This window comes from Pecten maximus, chromosome 10 (genome assembly GCF_902652985.1).
Source record: "Pecten maximus chromosome 10, xPecMax1.1, whole genome shotgun sequence".
In the NCBI taxonomy this organism is placed as follows: domain Eukaryota; kingdom Metazoa; phylum Mollusca; class Bivalvia; order Pectinida; family Pectinidae; genus Pecten; species Pecten maximus.
This window is the reverse complement of record NC_047024.1, coordinates 2747512-2768525: the sequence shown is the minus strand read 5'-3', so window position 1 is coordinate 2768525 and position 21014 is coordinate 2747512. Positions and strand designations below refer to the sequence as shown.

At 36.4% G+C, this 21014-nt stretch overlaps 1 protein-coding gene across 1 annotated transcript in view; it reads right to left on the bottom strand.

The window, feature by feature from the left end:
* Positions 1-21014, bottom strand: part of LOC117335905 (gamma-aminobutyric acid type B receptor subunit 2-like) — a 46167-nt gene that overhangs the window by 7124 nt on the left and 18029 nt on the right. Inside the window, 13 exon segments of the mRNA XM_033896174.1 lie at positions 2144-2263; positions 2751-2922; positions 3808-3931; positions 4594-4752; positions 5067-5291; positions 6107-6208; positions 6889-7011; positions 8855-8962; positions 9470-9602; positions 10552-10702; positions 11888-11965; positions 16518-16578; positions 20293-20502. Coding sequence (XP_033752065.1) covers positions 2144-2263; positions 2751-2922; positions 3808-3931; positions 4594-4752; positions 5067-5291; positions 6107-6208; positions 6889-7011; positions 8855-8962; positions 9470-9602; positions 10552-10702; positions 11888-11965; positions 16518-16578; positions 20293-20502 — 1766 coding nt within the window.

Sequence of the window (21014 nt, the reverse complement as noted above, 5' to 3'; positions counted from 1 at the left end):
ACGCTTTAAAGAAACATGAAAAAATATGTTCAGGTATGCTAACTGAAAATTCCCAGTGTCAACACGGACAGTCGAGATACAATCATGGAAAAAGAATAACACAAATTTGATATAAAATACATGTAGTAGAATTATGACAACATTCATGGTTTTTACCCCTTCCAAAACTAGACAACTGATCATAATGGAATAGAATGGAACCTACAATATCGTTATACCATGACAAATCCCTCGAGATTTGTTATTAAAAACGTCTTCCGTAAATCAATGATAAAGATGTTCTGGTAAATGTTAGGTTTGGTGGTTTCGTATTGTTTAACGTCCTACGGTCATATCAGGACGACCTTCCCTGGGTGCGGGATTTATGCGCGTGGTGAGTGTGTGGGTTTTGGGAGGCCACAGTTTGTTCCTGTTTGTCTTCATGTGATAGCACAGAACCCATGATGACTTGATATTGTTAATTCACCGAAGCAAATTGCCAAAGATTACCATCAAGACACCCCACCCGGTCACAATATATAAACAGGGCAAACCGGTTGTCGCACTCCTGCAATTACCTAAAATGACAAACTTTAGGCAGGAAAAGCAACTACCATTTTTGGAGACAATGGTTCATCCCGGCAAGGGATATTACCCAACGCCACCTTACAGGGTGAACGCTCAACTAAAGACCAAAAGGCGAGGCAGTTTTAAGGGAGATATTCGGAAGAAAACAGTTGATTTTAAATAAAATAATAGAAATATATTCAATCTAATCGCTTCTCAAGAATCCTGACATGGAGTCAGCAGGTAGAATTATTACGCCTACTTTCTATAAATGGATCCACACAAGGTATATTCGGTACATATAATCAATGTTCAACAGTCTTTATACAATATTATAACGTGTAAGTAAACACGGCCTACCAGGGGAAAGATCTGACATGCGCAGCTCTATCACTTTTTTGTGTAGCTGAGGTCTGAACTCGACATCATAGGCACTGGTGTCCTCACCAAGCTGCTCCAGGAGGCTCTTGATCTCAGCACTCTTCTAACAAAAAGACAAGGGTTTGTAGCCAACACATTAAGTGCCCCGAAACGGAATTAGTTCTTTTTATTGTGGCGTTGTGTTGAGTTCCAAGTTTGATAGGGACAACATTGTAGCAACTTCATTCAGAAGCAAAATGAAAAAAAGTAATCCCAAAATCATCTGGCAGATTTTTCAGCTTTTTTTTTTGTGAGATAAGAAATCAGATCAAAAAATAATTATGCCAAATTTATTTTTTACAATGTTTTAGCTTTGAATAATATAGCAAATATGGGTTTTCCTCCCTTCAATTCGCTAATCGAACATTCTTCTACCAGCGTTTTGATCGATTTTAGTTATGGCAAGGTAAAATTTAAGTATTTATGTTTACCTGGGAACGTAACATATAATACAGGGATAAATATTAAATGCAACGCAGTTTGCACATGCAATATATGTATGCTTTTGACACGGCGTCAACGATAACAATTCAGTCCAGAGATTGTTAGTCAAATCGGCATCATGGCCCCTTAAAAATTAGCGGTTTCAATTGCACGCCAACAGTATATATGCACTGTGAAATATATCAAAATTTAAGTTATTACCTCCTTTATGATTTCCTTATATCGTTCGTTTTCCTCTATCACATCTTTGATCCGTTTCTGAAATGTTGTACCATTTTCCTGTGCTCTCTTCTTTTTTCTTCTCAGTGTTGCCCTGATACGCCGGCCCTCTCCTGCTGGATCCCGATGTAACTCAACCATCTGATATCGTCGTAAAAGAAAGATATTCGAGTCAATTCACTACGGAGAGAATATAAAAAAAAAAAAAAACAAAAAAAAAAAAACGAAAAAAAAAGTAGAAACACTCTTGGAATATAATCGAACATTAATATTATAGATTAGAATGAAATTATTGGAAGACCTTTTGATTCTCAATCACAGATCACATTCTGCTCAACATTTCCAACTAGCAACTGAAAAAGAACGATTTCCCCTCCTTGTAAAATAAAATCGACATGTTAGTCGACATAAAGACTAAATACTTATTGAATCGTCTCCCCTCCAATGTCATTCCTAGATCAGTAGGAGCTTCATTTATACACGTCATATCTCAAACTCGCTTGTAATAGTTTACCCGTAATTTTCAGTTGAGGAGAAATCAATCTTGTCTGTTTCTGTCGGCCCATTCTTCAGTCTACAACCGTCAGACTCTCCCGATAACTGACGCGTACTCGGTTTGTAACAGTTTGGCTTTCTAAAAATGGAAATCCGTCAAAGTATCATTTGTCTTTGGCACTGTAGACAGCAGTACTACTTATATATGTTTTGAAGCAGAAAATTTACCAAAGCAAGACTTTGGTATCTACTGACATCAATGGCACATTATACATTTCACATCATTAATGTGAAATTATATGAATAATTGTATAGGATAATAGTATTTTAAAGTATTTTAGATAATAAGAAATCAATTTTTCATACTGTGCCCTAAAATAATGGTAAAACAAGATATCCAAGAAACTGATCAAACACGTGTTATTTCCCTTTCATAGATCTAAAACAGTTAAATAATTAATATATACGTACATGATTAATATTTCTTTAGCTATCGAATAATAAAAGTTCCCAGAGTAAATACATTTCGTGTCATAACTTGGAAGTGTCCAACATTTTGCGTCTTAACTTGAATCTTTGTCATAACTGGGGTTATTGAGTTTCCTAAATTCAATGTCTATACTTACTTGCAATTTGTTTCCGCGAGTTCCATACAATCGGTATCGCTTCCTCCCATAGACCTATTAGATCTCAATAGGTGGCGCTGTCGGACCTGGGGTGAGTCTGTACATGTGGTGTGCGTGAAGGCACTAACATCAGAAAAACTCGACATGTGGTCCATCTCTGTCGCTGAAGACGCTTTAAAGAAATATGAAAAAATATGTTCAGGTAAGATAACTGAAAATTCCCGGTGTCAACATGGACCGTCGAGATACAATCATGAAAAAAGAATAGCACAAATTTAATAAAAAAAAAAAATCCTGTTTCAGGATTATGACAACATTCAGGTTTTTTTTCTTCCAAAACTGGACAACTGATCACTATGGAATAGAAAGGAACCTACAATACCGTTATACCACGACAAATCCCTCGAGATTTGATATTAAAACCGGCTTCCGTAAATCAATGATAAAAAGGTTCTAGTTGATGTTGGGTTTGGTGGTTTCGTATTGTTTAACGTCCTTTGGCCATATCAGGACGACCTTCCCTGGGTGCGAGATATATACGTGTGGTGAGCGTGTTGGTTTTCGGAGGCCACGGTTTGTTCGGGTTTGTCTCCATTTGATAGCATGGAACCTATTATGGCTTTATAGTGTTAATTCATTGAAGCATGTTGCCAAAAATTGTCATCGGGAAACCCCACCCGGTCACATTATAAAAACAGGGCAAACCAGTTGTCACTCCTGAAATGGCCTAAAATGACGAACTTCAAGCAGGAGTAGTAACTTTTTAGAGACAATGGTTCATCCCGGCCAGGGACATTACCCAACGTCCTCCTCACAGGATGCACGCTCAACTAAAGACCAAAAGGTGAGGCAGTGTTAAGGGAGACATTAGGAAGAAAACAGTTATTTGAAATAAAAGAATAGAAAGATACTGAATTTATTCGCCTCTCACGAATCCTAAAATGGGGCAGCAGGTAAAATTCTTATACCTACTTTCAATTAATGGAAGCACACAAGGAATAATCGGTACATAGAATCAATTATACAATATTATACCGTGTAAGTAAACACTGCCTACCAGGGGAAAGATCTGACATACGCAGCTCTATCACTTTTTTGTGTAGCTGAGGTCTGAACTCGACATCATAGGCACTGGTGTCCTCACCAAGCTGCTCCAGGAGGCTCTTGATCTCAGCACTCTTCTAACAAAAAGACAAGAGTTTGTAGCCAATACATTAAGTTATGTGCGCCGAAACAGGTGGCGGTGAAAATCACAAATAAAGAATTAATTCTATATATTGTGGCGTTGTGTTCTTTGTACATGAGTTCTGAGTTCGGTAGGGACAGCATTGTACAAACTGATTTAAAAGGCAACGGAATGAGAAAGACAGACATCTCAAAATAATATGGCATATTTTTCAGCTTTTTTGAGATATGAAATTACATTTTGCCAAATTATTTTTTTTACAATGTCTTGGCTTTGCATAATATTGCATATAACGGTGTTTCCTCCCTCGATTTTGGCACACGGGCCATTCTTCTACCAGCGTTTTGATCGATTCTGGTTGTGCCAAGGTAAAGTGAAGTTTTTGTGTTGACGTGGGAACGTAACATAAAATGCAGGGCCAATTATTAAATATCAGATGTAACGCAATTTGCAGTTGCAATATATGTGTGCTTTTTAACACTTAAACCTATGGATTTAGCAAGCTATTGTCACCGCTTTTGGTTTGACATGGCGTCAACGATAACACTTCAGTCCAGTGGTTGTATGTCAGATCTGAATCATGACTCCTTAAAAATTAGCGGTAAGAAATGCACACCAACAGTATATATGTACAGATAAATATATTAAAATTATTACCTCCTTGATGATTTCTTTATATCGTTCGTTTTCCTCTATCACATCTTTGATCCGTTTCTGAAATGTTGTACCATTTTCCTGTGCTCTCTTCTTTTTTCTTCTCAGTGTTGCCCTGATTCGGCGGCCCTCCCCTGCTGGATCCCGATGTAACTCAACCATCTGATATCGTCGTAAAAAAAAGACATTCGAGTCAATTCACTATGGAGAGAATATAAAAACCGAAAAACTCTTACGAAAATAAGCTAAAACTGACAACTCTCCAGCATTCGAGCTTCATTACAGACAAACTATCTCATCCACCATTTCAGAGAAACACGGATTAGAGGGGATTTTGTCACTTTGTATAAATGTTTGGTATTTTCATTATCGTGTCGACATATATACTCTAAATATTAAACAAAAATCCTGTAACACGGTGACTACCGACACATTTCCTCTAAATGTTTAACAAACACCTGTAACACATTCGTTACCTTTGGTACAAACACGAGACACAGCGTGATGGTCGTACAGAAAACAATGAAGAGGCTGATTATGACGAAAGCGGGCGTTGGTTGGTCCTTGATGATGAAGGAGATGGCTGCTCCGCACACACACATTATGACGACATTATACACGCTCATTCCGATATACTTCGAGTCATTCAGGGCGGATATGGTGACATTCTTCGTCTCCCAAGCAAGGAAACAACCAAATACCTAAAAGTAAAACCACAATACATTTTAAAGGCATCCTTTCTCTTTTTAAAAATCTAAACTTTATGTATTTTACAACAATTGCGAAACAAGTAATATGAACATTAATATGAATATTAATCATTCTTGATGACCTGAATGAAAGCGCGTGAGGGGTCTTACTTACATGTAATCGGGCAGATGACCCTTTATAGCTTTTCAGGTCCAATCGGGGAATCGAACCCGGGCCGCTTAGGTGATAGGCAAATGTGTTACCACTGTGCCATCGACCATTCTTTCTTTTTTGATATTATAACACGTGTTTCGAAAGGCTTTAGTCATAGAGTGTTAATATCTTATTTTCCAGTTCCCAATGGGCAAAAGTGGCCGTATGAGCCAATCCAATATTGAATTTCTTAAAATTTTCGCATATAATTTTGAAGTTTGTAGCTTCGCTCCTGACCGAACGAGACTAAAAAAATCAAAGTTTATGATCAATTGACTGATTGACGGAAGTGTTCTATTACACATACGAATGTCATGACTGTTTAACATACACACTGTAATATATTTATTGGTGCAAAACACTGCCAAATAACAATTTCACTATTGTTTTTGACGAAAGAAAAGTGTTGCCAATTAGAAATATCACATATTTTCTTTTGTACGACTTTTAAGTCAACACTAAAAAAAGAAAGAAAAACAAACAAACAAACACCCTCCCCCCCCCCCCCCCAACAAAAACCCAACAAAACCCCCCGATAGCAATGTTAAAAACAAAATCAATCAATGAAATAAAACAAAGCAGGCTGATCAGCACTGTTTTCGCAAACACTTACTAGCAGTAATCCTTTGTACGCGTACAGACTGCCAAGCCAGATCTTCATCGCGTTACTGGTGCAGTATTCTATCGTTGGAATGACTTCATATTCACCAACTACCTGTGAATGCCATTAAATCTAGGTCAAAACCATGTATACGATATTATCAGAATGAGCAGACTCAAACTGAAGTGTCATCGGGCAGAAAATACCACCATTTTAGTACGAAACATACCATACACTTTCACAGCGATGGTAAAAAGTGTACTGTCGTCAGTTACCATTTGATGTGTTCCATGTACATAATTGCTTTGGCATAACCAATTAAGGTTTGTGTCCATACTGTAATATATTATTTACTATACACATTACAGCATCACAACCTGCTGTATCCTTTATTGTATAGAGTCATGTTACAATTAATCAGAAATAGATTCCTACAAACATTTACTTGCTACAGGAAACGCGTACAACACTGGCTGAATTTTGTATTTAAAGTACATTACATATGTTAGCTTTCATCTCTGGTCATTCAGTCTTTATATAGACTCACCAGTGCAGGGTGGTCTTTTGTCGTTATATACATATATAGACTCACTAATGCAGGGATATATCTTGTCGTTATATATAAATAAAGACTCACCTGCAGGGAACTATTTGGTCTTAGTATATATAAATATAGACTAACCAGTGCCGGGAGGTATTTTGTCGTAATATATAAATAAAGAATCACCAGTGTCGTTATATATAGAGACTCACCTGCAGGAAGATTTTTTGTCGTTATATTTGCAGAGACTCACCAGAGCAGGGAGGTCTTTTGTCGTCATATATAAGTGATCCATTATCTGCCAGGCACTGAGGATTCCGGCGTCTATCAGTACCAGCACACACACCATAATAAACAACTTATAATCTTTGATTATCTGAAAGAATGGTTAAAAACACTAAAGAAACAGAATTGAATTCAGTAATATATACGCACGTACCGAATTGCTTGATTAGGATCGAAGGTGTGAAAACCCAGAAGGAGAGCTAGGAGATAGGAAATGAGGAGTAGGGGTTTGGAAGGGAGTAGGAGTATGAAGAGGAGTATATTAATGTACGTAGGAGTATGGAGGGGAGTAGGTGTATGAAGGGGAGTAGGTGTATGGAGGGGAGTAGGTGTATGGAGGGGAGTAGGTGTATGAAAGGGAGTAGGTGTATGAAGGGGAGTATGTGTATGAAGGGGAGTAGGTGAATGAAGGGGAGTATGTGTATGAAGGGGAGTAGGTGTATGAAGGGGAGTATGTGTATGAAAGGGAGTAGGTGTATGAAGGGGAGTATGTGTATGGAGGGGAATAGGTGTATGGAGGGAGTAGGTGTATGAAGGGGAGTAGGTGTATGAAGGGGAGCAGGTGTATGAAGGGGAGTATGTGTATGAAGGGGAATAGGTGTATGAAGGGGAATAGGAGTATTGAGAGGAATATGAGTATGGAGCGGAGTAGGAGTATGTAGGGGAGGGTGAGTATTAAGAGAAACATGAGTATGTAGGGGAGAGTGAGTGCTGAGGGGAGTAGGAGTATGAAGGGGAGTAGGAGTTCAAAGAAAAAATATTTTTTGCTGCGCTGTACATGGTCATGCTATATCTTATTTACTAAAAGATCTAAATTACATACACTGGTATAACACTACCCAACTGCTTGGCTATGAGGACGGACGTTATACACAATCATCGTGTGACTACAAATATAAATACCACTACAATATCCTTATTGCATGGTGATGTTGATGACGTAGGAATATTGTAACGAGGAGGCCAATGCGTGACTTTGAAAATATTTGGTTAAACGTGTAATTCTGATCTTTAATAAGGAACCTGCTCTAGATAATAACGGTCCAATCTATTTTATATTAGTGTTTATTGACCTTTGTATCTATTTTTATTTTTAATGGTTAAACGTGTTCGCAACAGCCAGGGTCATATGAGGACAGTTGTGAAGAAGACACCAACAGCCAGGGTCATATGAGGACAGTTGTGAAGGAGAAACCAACAGCCAGGGTCATATGAGGACAGTTGTGAAGAAGACACCAACAGCCAGGGTCATATGAGGACAGTTATAAAGGAGACACCAACAGCCAGGGTCATATGAGGGCAGTTGTAAAGGAGACACCAACAGCCAGGGTCATATGAGGACAGTTGTAAAGGAGACACCAACAGCCAGGGTCATATGAGAACGGTTGTGAAGGAGACACCAACAGCCAGGGTCATATGAGAACAGTTGTGAAGGAGACACCAACAGCCAGGGTCATATGAGGACAGTTGTGAAGGAGACACCAACAGCCAAGGTTATATGAGGACAGTTGTGAAGGATACACCAACAGCCAGGGTCATATGAGAACAGTTGTGAAGGAGACACCAACAACCAGGGTCATATGAGGACAGTTGTGAAGGAGACACCAACAGCCAGGGTTATATGAGAACAGTTGTGAAGGAAACGCATAAGGCCAGGGTCATATGAGGACAGTTGTGAAGAAGACAGTTGTGTTGAGAAAGAAATAAAGCACAGAAAGATTTAAGACCTCAAGTGTTAAAATGCTCTCTTCGATATCCCATCAATAGAATACACGGAAGATAATCCCCTATTCGTTATGGGGCTCACTTTAACTTGTCTTGAAATTAAGATGACACTAAACATGTATTTACGCGTAAGTTCGATAACAGTAAGTGGTATGAGACTAACATCTTTGTTAAGTTTGATGTTGTACAGTCAATGGTATTAGACTAACCTTTTTGTTAAGTTTGATGTTGGTAAAGATGGCATGAACTCTCCAGGTCTTGCTGAACATTGCTCCGAAGGCGAGTGAGAAACCTATGGACAAAACCCATGACTGTGCCTGTAAATTAGAGATATAATACACCAGGACGGAGATTTAGGTAGAACAAAGGTATAATTTAATGACAGAAACAATGGTATTTGTATTCATTATATAGTAATACGACTTAAAATGAGTACCGGTATATACACCTAGGACCGTTTAACATTTAACTCGTAAATTTGTATTGTAAATTTGTATTGTAAAATTGTATTGTAAATTTGTATTGTAAAATTGTATTGTAAAATTGCTGTTTTCGTGTGTTTTTGTACCATCCTTAATGATGCCAAAATATACCTCCCAATTATTGGTAAATGGTAAAAATAGTAAGTAGTTACAGTAAGGAATTTAGAGGAATACGGAACCTGGCTTGCCTCTGGCTTTGTACATGTAACCTGATATTATCGCATGCATCCTTATTGCAGGAGATCTGGAAGCAAATCTAAATAGAAATGTTTTAAATTAAAGTAATCTTGATTTCTTTAAAATATCATAATTATATTAAATATATTATATTATAATACCTACCACACACACGTATTTAACAATGTGTGTAGGGACCACACCGCTGTCTGTTCCTAAGAGGAATACGCTCAGGTAGCACAAGATACATCCCACTATAATTACATTGTTCATATATGGGCTGGACATCTTGATATACCTGAAAGTAAAATTAAAGTTCAAAGACATCTCGCATATAAAAGTATTCCTCATCCTAACATTTGTTTTTCTGAAAACAGCAACTAAGATTATAAGTAATTTCCGATGGTAAAAAGTAAACTTTTCACAGATAACTTTAGATCTGTCCGAAGGAATTTTTTTTTTAAAAAGGGTTATTGTTTTTTTTCTTCATTATTAAAGCCGCTCGGGTAAACCATTTTTTGTATTGCTCTCTTTATCATTGCATACATTTATCAAGTAAATTACCTTATAATGATCGGATTTCGCTGAAATATATTATGCATAAAGACTCTGATTTATAATAAAAGGGAAATATGCCGCCTTCGATCAACAGTCTACGTATGTATTTTTTTGCGTCATAACAAGCACCTCTAAACAAAAACAGCAAAAAAAAAATTTTTGTTTTTTGTTTTTGCGTCAATAACGAAAAAAAGGTGGCCAAATAAGCAAAATAAATCCCTTGAATTTCGCTTTGAAAGCAACATGCAAGCCGCAGCATTCTGGGCGATTCTGCTGCATTGCCGGTAGTGTGTATTGGCAAACGAGACAAACCGTGTGCGTCCAACATTTGGTTAGCTCTGATCGTTGTTTACAAATTTAATTTACTACAACATGCAGAATAAATTTTTACTCTTTTCATAATGGGGAATGAACTTTGAGTTATCAATCAAAACCAAATCTGATGTTTAAAACACGTGTTTACTGTGTGATCCTGTTTACAAATGACTGCCTCGTTTTCAAAATAGCCACGTCATGTTATCTGCGTTCAATTTGAGAGGGGACTTAATCGGATGGTCAAGCTGGAAATTGGAAATCTATGCTAATGGGATAGTCTGCACATGTAACCGGAAGGGTATAAAACACCTTCAGTCAATGAAAAATAACGTTTTACTTAGTGCTTGGTTGTATGAACTTTCATTATTACCTACCCATGGTTACGGAATATGATGTTAAATATGAGGAATACAGTCGCCATCACAATGCCGATACCAGCAAGAAAGCAAATGACGCTGTAGGCAGCAACAGAAACTCTCTGCACTTCCCATCGGCGCAGGTTCCGGTCACGCGGAGGCCCATTCCCTGTAACACACAGTTTTAATGAAACAATGATAATGACGACGAAGATGACGACGATAAATGACAAAGACAATGATCAAAAGGAATGCCGGTGCATTACGCCAAATATAGTTGATGACGAAACAACAACGATGAAAAAAATGAACTTCTACATTGAATTTAATTGCTCTTTATGTTAACGTACAATCTAACACTCATCGTTTCTTCACAGATAAAGGTATCGTTACGCCCTGCTATATTTGCAAGGTCAGCATTAGATATCAGCGCTTCCTACTGAATATTATGTAATTCATTTCACTAGAGCGAAGAAATGTCTGAACATGGCATCAGGATGCTAATTAGATTTAGGTCAGCTGTCACAAAAAGGAAATGTCAGAATAACAAAAATTGTATGTTAGCATGCAATGTCTTGGAATGTGTTATTGTGTTTGAAATCAATAGCTGTTTCGACTTTAACAGATTTCTACAGTGTGTCTGATGCCGTGTCACGACCGTATCTTCACTCTATAAGGTAACCTCTCCTGTTGTAGGATTTCAGCAGGTTTAGAAATGTACGTCCCTATGCTATTATTTCAATTGTTGACAAAACATGGCATTTATGAAAGTTTCAAATATAACTGACAGAGAATAAATCGTTAGAATATGTACAGTAGTTAGAGTTTCTTATGACGAGTTTACAACGTTAAGGATGCTGTACTGAAGGTATTATATATACAATGATGTATATTGGGGATATACAACCAGATACTGTATTTGGTTGATACTCAACTGTCTGGTTATATGGTAGCGCAATGTGTTCCCCATCTTTGTATAAAGGGGTTCTAAATATCTGGTTTCATCTTATGTAACAGATACCATTGTATAATTTTGTTAAAAAAGTAAAGATGAATTTTATGTCGTCTTTATATCTTTGATATTAGGCATTTTCCCCTTTTAATCTTTGATGTTTGTTATGTTTTAACCTTTATTAAAACAGAGTACATCCAAATATATTTTGATGCCTAGCTGAATACATTTCTGGATGTGTTTATACACAATTCGTGTAAACGATAAACAGACATTCCGTAGAGATTCTCAGTAGTAGTCATCTGTTAGACATTACTAAGATTTATGCTATTTTCTAACACATCAAAACTTTGTAATACGAATATTTATCACATACGCATTATTTCAGAACACGGTACTTACCCTGCCATCGTATTGTATCTAATAACATCAGGTCATCGTTAGCACGTTTGTACTCCCCAATCTTCACCATTACTCCTCCTGTAATACAACACAAGGTCGTTAGCATGTGTGTACACCACCCTAATCTTCACTATTACCCATCCTTTAATTCAACACATGTGGTAATCACGTTTGTACCCCCCAATATAAACAATTACCCCCTCCTGTAATTCATCAGAAGGTCGTTAGCACGTCTGTACCCTAAATCTTCACCATTAACCCCCAGCCCCCAACCCCACCCTGTTATACAGCAAAAGGTCATCAGCACGTGTGTACTCCCCAATCTTCACCATTAACCCCAGCCCCCAACCTCACCCCTATTATACAACAAAGGTCTCAGCAATGTGTACTATTTACTAAGAACCCCCCTGTTCGAAAGTCATTGACGTGTACCCCCATTAACCCCAGCCCCATCAACCGTCCTCACACTCTTCCAACCTCCACCCTCTGTATACACAAAAGGTCATCAGCACGTGTGTACTCCCCAATCTTCACCATTAAACCCCCAGCCCCCAACCCCACCTGTAATACAACACAAGGTCATCAGCACGTTTGTACCCCCAATCTTTACCATTACTCCTCCTTTAATTCAACACATGATCATTAGCACGTCTGTACCCAAATATTCACCATTATTCACTAGGTAATGTAACACAAGATCATTAGCACGTTTGTACTTTCGCTTATAGTCGATGCCAATGACGACTCCTGATTACTTTTAATGATTCGTTTAAACAAGTCAAGATATTTGACATTAATTTTGCATGTATTGCACAGTTAATTGCAGATGCTGAGCCCTTAACAAGGTCCATGGATTTGACGTTGCTTTTGTTACTTTTCGTAATCTGACGAATTACTAGAATCTTGTGAAAAGGTGGAAACTTGGGTCAAAATTGAAATCAGCCTTTCTAGATTGAAGTACACTGTACTATTCCAGAGAATTCCATCAACAACAATCAGAAAAAATGCATTCTAAAATAACGGCATTTAACACAGTGTCATGTGAAATCGATGTGCCAATGCTGATCACTAGACTACGCAGGAGGAAAGTTCGTAAGTAAGACACAAGTAACATACACGACTTCACAGGAAACGTTACCACGACTTTCTCGCCATTAAACGGGCAATATCTGAAATGTTAAAGCATTTCTCACTTGTGTTTTGTCATGTTTTTTTCTCGAGGGATGTTTCGAAAAACTCAGACACTATGAAAGCGTCCTCAGGGAATAGAATATTTCTTACTTATTTGCATAATCATTCTGTTATCGCAGGAATTAAGATGAATCTGCGAATTCATCCTTGATGTCTTTATTGGCATACAGATCTATCAACACCGCCAGTTGTCTCTAGTCAGTACAACTGAACATACGTATGTCTCCCAAGAGAGACATGTATTTCAATTTGGAAATGGAAATCGATAAAGGAAGAAGTCATCCTATCCATAATCCAATTTCTGTATGAATCGTTTCCTTGTTAAGAGGGTAAATGCTATTTTACACAAATCTTCGACACAATCAGATTTCCCGATATACGAAATGAAACGATGACGTTTTGCATTCAAAAGGAAAGCACTAAGCAAATGATAGAGATATAAAAAAATGTTTATTATATATTGCATAATAAACAGGTGTACATTTACATTTCAGTATATATTGTAGGTTTAAATTATTGTATAATATTCATGTGTATGCCATCGTGAAAACATTTCAAATTTTATTGTATATTGTCAGAGTCTAATATATTGTATGATAAAGATAGGTATTCCATCTTGATAACATTTTAAATTTTAGTTTATATTGTATCTGTCTTGTATAATTTATGATAAACATGTGTATTCCATGGTGATAACATTTACATTTATTATATATTGTAAGAGTTTAATATATTGTATGATATAGATGTGTATTCCATCGTGATAACATTTACATTTATTATATATATGTAAGAGTTTAATATATATTGTATGATTTACTCGTGTGTTCTAACGTGATGACATTATTTGATTACTTAGTTCTGTTTGTTTATAGCCATCAAATTTCTACTGCCATTTCAAGAGGCGACTTAATTTAGGATTCTCTATCTTTTCTAATCTTTCTTATAATTTTACCACATTATTGGATTACTTAGTTCTGTTTGTTTATAGCCATCAAATTACCACTGCCATTTCAAATGTGCTAATAAATTCTATTGAACATTAAAGAAATGCGGACAATTCTAGTAATATCATTAATAATTCCCGAAGCTATGATATCAAAGCTGGATTTAGTGACTAAATGATACCATTAACTTACCACGAGATTGATGAGATTGTCTGGGAGCAGTTTATCAATAATTAAAGAATGTCGACCAATTAATCAAAAGATTTTGGTTTCATGTAAAAGTACAACGGTTTTTGCGATCTACGATCAGTTTCCTCTGAAAGCTTTATCTAACAACTTAAGTAATAAATTCAGTAACACCTGCTCAAATAATTTATCACTGTTATGTATTAGGGTCTCATCACATGGAACCAAAGTTCTGTAGGATGTTTGGTTTAGGATTGTTTCACGTCCTATCAACAGCTGTGGTCATTATGGACGGCCTCTTTTGTGAGGGAGATGTATGCATGTAGTGAATGCGTGTGTCCTGGGAGATTGTAGAGTATGTATACGTTTGTCTGCTTGTGATAGCGCGGAACTGATGCATACGTTATAGCACTACTGAAGCATGTTGTCGACGACACCAAGCAGGACACACCACCCGATCACATTATACTGGCAACGGGCGAACCAGTCGTCCCTATTCATTGTATGAGGGCAGCTGGCATATTTCTTACACCCTACCTGCAGGGAACTTTGGGAATAGGGACGACTGGTTCGCCCGTTGTCAGTATAGTGTGACCGGGTGGTGTGTCCTGCTTGGTGTCTTCGGCAGTATGCTTCAGTGAAATAGCACTTTAAAGTCGGCATTAGTTCCGGGCAATCACAATGAGTCAAACACCAACATACTGTAACCTCCCACAACACATTCATCCACCACACGCATGCATCTCGCACACAGCGGTGACTGTCCTTAGATGACCTTAGCTGTTAATAGGACGAATATAATACTAAACCAGACTACTCCCAAATAACTGAGCGCTAAGCAAGAGCACCAACTATCATTGGAATATCTCGGCCAGATGGCAGCATTCAAAGCCTGCCTCCTCACTTAAACAAAGGCCAAAAGTGAGGCAACGTCAATGGAGACATTAAGCATTTTGGAAAGAAAGGATAAGATCCCAAATTTAGTCGCCTCTTACGATCATGCAATTGTGGAAGCTGGTACAATTCTTACTCCCTACCTGCAAAGCGAGGTAGGATGGAAGAAAACTACACAAAAGACAATTAAAACAAATGTTAGGAAACAGAACAAAAACAATGAGTCTTCACTTTTTTCAAATTATCATTACATATTTCAGAACTGAAAACGTTTTTAGGGGGAAAATGGCGAAACGAAGCAGAATCAAACGAACGATATATGTAAAGATATATTGGTACACTCATGTAGTTTAAAATGATAAAATCCTGTCTCATTAATTATAAACTCTGAAATAATACTACACACATGTACCCCTGAGTTATACGCGTGTTGTGTATTAGTGAACAAAAAACTGCCATACATTTCCGAATGTCATCAATGGATTACACTAAAGCAGTGTAAAGGAGGGTATGGAACACCTTCGCTAGCAAATTTGAAAGTAGACATTAATGTTCCACGAATATATTTCCAATCCGGATACAAATACAAACATTCATATACGGAATGTTTATGTTTATATTGCTAGATATGATGTGATACGATGGCGATAATGTTCAGATCTTGGGCTGAAATTCAAACTCTATCACAGCAGTACAATATCCACGTCCATATATGTTAACTTTCATTTTGGCAATACTTTACGTAGACTAAGACAGGCCTTCAAAACCTCACCATCTGGATTTAATATCCAATATATTCACAAACCATGCTGACAACATTGATCGGAGGCAGTCTGGGGATTATGTAAATTCACAATATCATTTGTAATTACTGTGCCCAACAACTTCCATTACATGTTCAAGAAATGTCCTATCTGCCATTAAAATTGATCAATATTGCAAAAAACCATGTTGTAATATATGTAATAGATTGACTTTGCCGTAGTGGACAGGCGTTTTAGTGAAGCAGCTTGGTGCATACATCATTATAAATCTGCCTGGGGTACGGGTAATTAAGAATAGCTATGCTAGCTACTTTATGACTTCTATCAACGAGATGAAGGATTATAATTACTTTTATACAAAGTAGAAAACTGCTTACAGTGTAAGAGGCTGCCATTAGCACTGAACACATATAAGGCATGTGTTCTATTTATTACTCAGCCTAAAGTGGTTAGGCCGAGTTGCTTCAGATACGAATTGCTGTATTTTTTTCTTTCTGAAGAACACCAGTATGCATTATGAATGCACATACTTTAAGCTGAGTCAGAGATCCTAAAACAAATGTGCCACATGAAAACAAATTGATATTGTTAATATGTACATGATGACCAGCTTTTTACCACAAAACCAGTTTTAATCTCAACTCTTACCTTGATACTGCAAAAGAAGAACGTGGCCAATTCGATCCGCGCCGTCAAATTGCACTCGTCCCTGAAGACATGCACAAAGAATATACTTTGATATATAAATTTGATACTGAGTACTATAATCAACCACCTTACAGGTATTACAGTTTGACAATTCAAACGACATTTCAAAACTGAGGTTAGATTAAATGTTGTGCCAAAATAATGTGTAAACCGACACGAAATTGTCATTTAATTCAAATCAATTATACGAGAGCAAAATATAGATTAACATGAAAATCCATGAAAGGAGCATGGCAATTTATAGGGAGGATAATTTCATTAAATTATCTCGAGAACAATACGAAGTTCAAGAATCCTAAAATATCATTAACCGTTTGACTTGTTAAATTCATCCTAAACGTACAAATAACCTCATCTTAATTTTCGGTGCACTAACATACGTCTCTCTATAACACTATCATGTTGTATGATATTCAGACATTACCTTCCTCTATAATAAAATCATTCCTGTAACATCATCCATTGTTTAACATTCCGACATTACTTTCCTCTATAATAAAATCATTCCTGTAACATCATCCGTTGTTTAACATTCCGACATTACTTTCCTCTATAATAAAATCATTCCTGTAACATCATCCATTGTGTAACATTCCGACATTACTTTCCTCTATAGTAAAGACATCCACGTAACACCTTCCTGTTGTGTAACATACCGTAATTAGATTGGAGAGCACTTTATGCTGGTGTTACGTCGTTAAATTGACATTAAGACGATGGCCATGAAAGTGTTTAAGGTGTTTGGTGATTTTTATTACTTTGTTGTGGTGTTTCTTCTTTACCGGCGCATCTTATAACCAGTTTCATTATAAAACTATAATAAGAAGAACGATACTATCTTTTCCTAAAGTTTCTTAATTCCTTATGATTTCATACAGCCTAATTAAGCTAATTGATAATTAACAAATTAATTACGTTAACCTCATATTATACCAAACTGTCATAGCGGATCGATCGATGATGTCATGTTACATTACTTCCGGTTTTAAATACGAAATATATCTCTATCCGAGCAGCTGTAATACACCAGTGGAAATTTCCGGTGCTTGTCGCTAGGGAATACGATAGGTTGCATGGTTATAACACGGTACTGACAACGGATGATCGATTGAAATATTTTTTTTCTAATCGCAGAACACGTACAGAATAAAGTGAAGTGTGCTCGAATGAAAAATCTCTCGCGAGGAAACACGCACGTCCTACAGTGGAACTTCATTCGTGTGGATAATTTTTTTTCCGACTAAAACTCAGAAAAAAAGGAGCATGACAGTTGAGTTGTTAAAATAATCAGTTTTCGAACTAACCAGGTTTTACTTAATGTAGTTATATGCTGTCATTTAGTTTAGTATATAACGAATGATGCGATTCATGAGAGATAGCGAGTATGTGTCTCGTCAGACTTTCTATATGGTATCTATAGGATTTGGTTCTCTAATCAGTGTAATTGTGATATTTTTTCTTGAGGTATGATATGTTTATATCATGTTAAATAAATACGGTTTTCCTTTAAACAATCTTCGCAAACCGACGAGACCGGCGAGTCACGATTGTAAAACCCTGTTTTGAATGTATCCATGGTTTGACACAATACATTCCTTGTTAATTGGAAAGAATATGCAGGTACAGACCATTGACTTGATTAATTTGTAATTTTTAATTTAGTTATATTGTAACAATTTATTTTAATGCCTCAGCCAGGGATCGAATCTTAACTATTAAATAGGAATAATTCACAAACACACAATACCTGTGATTATATACATACTGTAAATAACATATCTCCGCAGTAACTTACACAATGGCTGTTATTATATATATACTGTAAATAACATATCTCCGCAGTAACTTACACAAAAGCTGTGATTAAATATATACTGTAAATAACATATCTCCGCAGTAACTTACACAATAACTGTGATTATATACTATAAATGAACATATCTCCGGAGTAACTTACACAATAACTGTGATTATATATATATTGTAAATAACATATCTCCGCAGTAACTTACACAATAACTGTGATTATATATATACTGTAAATAACATATCTCCGCAGTTAGTTTAACCTTACCAATATCTGTGATTATATACTGTAAATAACATATCCCGCAGTAACTACACAATAGCTGTTGCTTATATATATACTGTAAATAAACATTATCTCGCAGTAAAACTTACACAATAGCTTGTGATTATACACTATAAATGAACATATTCTCCGCAGGTAACTTACACATATCGTCGGATTATATATATACTGTAAATAACATATCTCCGCAGTAACTTACACAATAGCTGTGATTATATACTATAAATGAACATATCTCCGCAGTAACTTACACAATAGCTGTGATTATATATATATATTGTAAATAACATATCTCCGCAGTAACTTACACAATAGCTGTGATTATATATATACTGTAAATGAACATATTTCCGCAGTAACTTACACAATAACTGTGATTATATATATACTGTAAATAACATATCTCCGCAGTAACTTACACAATAGCTGTGATTATATATATACTGTAAATAACATATCTCCGCAGTAACTTACACAATAACTGTGATTATATACTATAAATGAACATATCTCCGGAGTAACTTACACAATGGCTGTGATTATATATATACTGTAAATGAACATATCTCCGCAGTAACTTACACAATAACTGTTATTATATATACTATAAATGAACATATGTCCGCAGTAACTTACACAATAACTGTGATTATATATATACTGTAAATAAACATATCTCCGCAGTAACTTACACAATGGCTGTGATTATATATATACTGTAAATAACATATCTCCGCAGTAACTTACACAATAACTGTGATTATATATATACAATAAATGAACATATCTTCGCAGTAATTTACACAATGGCTGTGATTATATATATACTGTAAATAAACATATCTCCGCAGTAACTTACACAATGGCTGTGATTATATATATATACAATAAATGAACATATCTTCGCAGTAATTTACACAATGGCTGTGATTATATATATACTGTAAATAAACATATCTCCGCAGTAACTTACACAATGGCTGTGATTATATATATATACTATAAATGAACATATCTCCGCAGTAACTTACACAATAGCTGTGATTATATATATACTGTAAATAACATATCTCCGCATTAACTTACACAATAGCTGTGATTATATATATACTGTAAATGAACCTATCTCCGCAGTAACTTACACAATAGCTGTGATTATATACTGTAAATAACATATCTCCGCAGTAACTTATTTTAGCGGTTTCCTGGCTGGGATCATTGAGGTAAATTGTGATTGTGTTAATTATAGCTTCTACATATCATTTATATTATTAATAAATTAGATGGGCCAGTTTACCACTCATCTTTAATCTATTTACATTCGGCTAAAATTAACCTCGTCAATCTTAGAACTGGACAGGGTCAGTCATCGGTGACCAGGTAGCTCAAATGGTAGACTGGTGTTCGTAGGTCCCGGGTTCGAACCCCGGTCTGACCGCGCATTTTCCCACTACTCTTTCACTTTAATAGTGATGAGAAATAAGAATGCTAACAACAGGTCATCTGTTTGGGTATATACAACACGCCAAATACTATTCCTAACGGCCAATCAAAAATAATGTGACTATGGTTACTCAAATCTTGTGATACAGACCAACAACTTTTAAGATAGTTTTAACATACCGTGACCCCCATGAAGTTTGTTTCGTTAAGTGCCGAGGCTACCGGAGGTCCTCTGAAGGTCTCCTCCTTTATAGATGTGGGGTCAGTGTGTCGTAGGATCTGATCCATTGCTTTAGCGATGACCCAAATACCATCAAAAGCGTAACCATGGTATTTACTGAATTCTAGTCCACGAGAAGTGTTGTATAACTGGAAGTACTCGTATGCGGTCTGAAAAATTCAACATATGGTTTAAATGAGCATCGTCCGATTATAATTCTGATGACATACTATCGGTTGTATGAATAGAGAACTTACTCTTAACATGTTTGTAATAACTTCAATTTAAAATGAGAATACTAATGAACAAAACAGTGGTTCTGACACAATATCGGCCATACTAGAGCACAACCAGAACAGTGATGCTAACTTAAATCGGTCAAACAAGGACAAAATAGGAACAAGTTTTAAGGATATTTTACACGGACAACATTGGGGAAGTCCAATGGTAACTAGACAACATGTTTCGGAATGAGCAGCGTCCTCTTCATAAATAGCGCCATCCGCCGTTGAAATGTCACACCCTCAAAATGAGAACAGATTATTAACAATTAGCTCCATGTTGATAAATATCAGTATACATTTTAAATACCCCAATAGAGAGGTAGGGATTTACGGGAAATGTAAGTCAACGAGGATCAAGGGGACTAATATATATATATATATTATATAAATATCCTGAT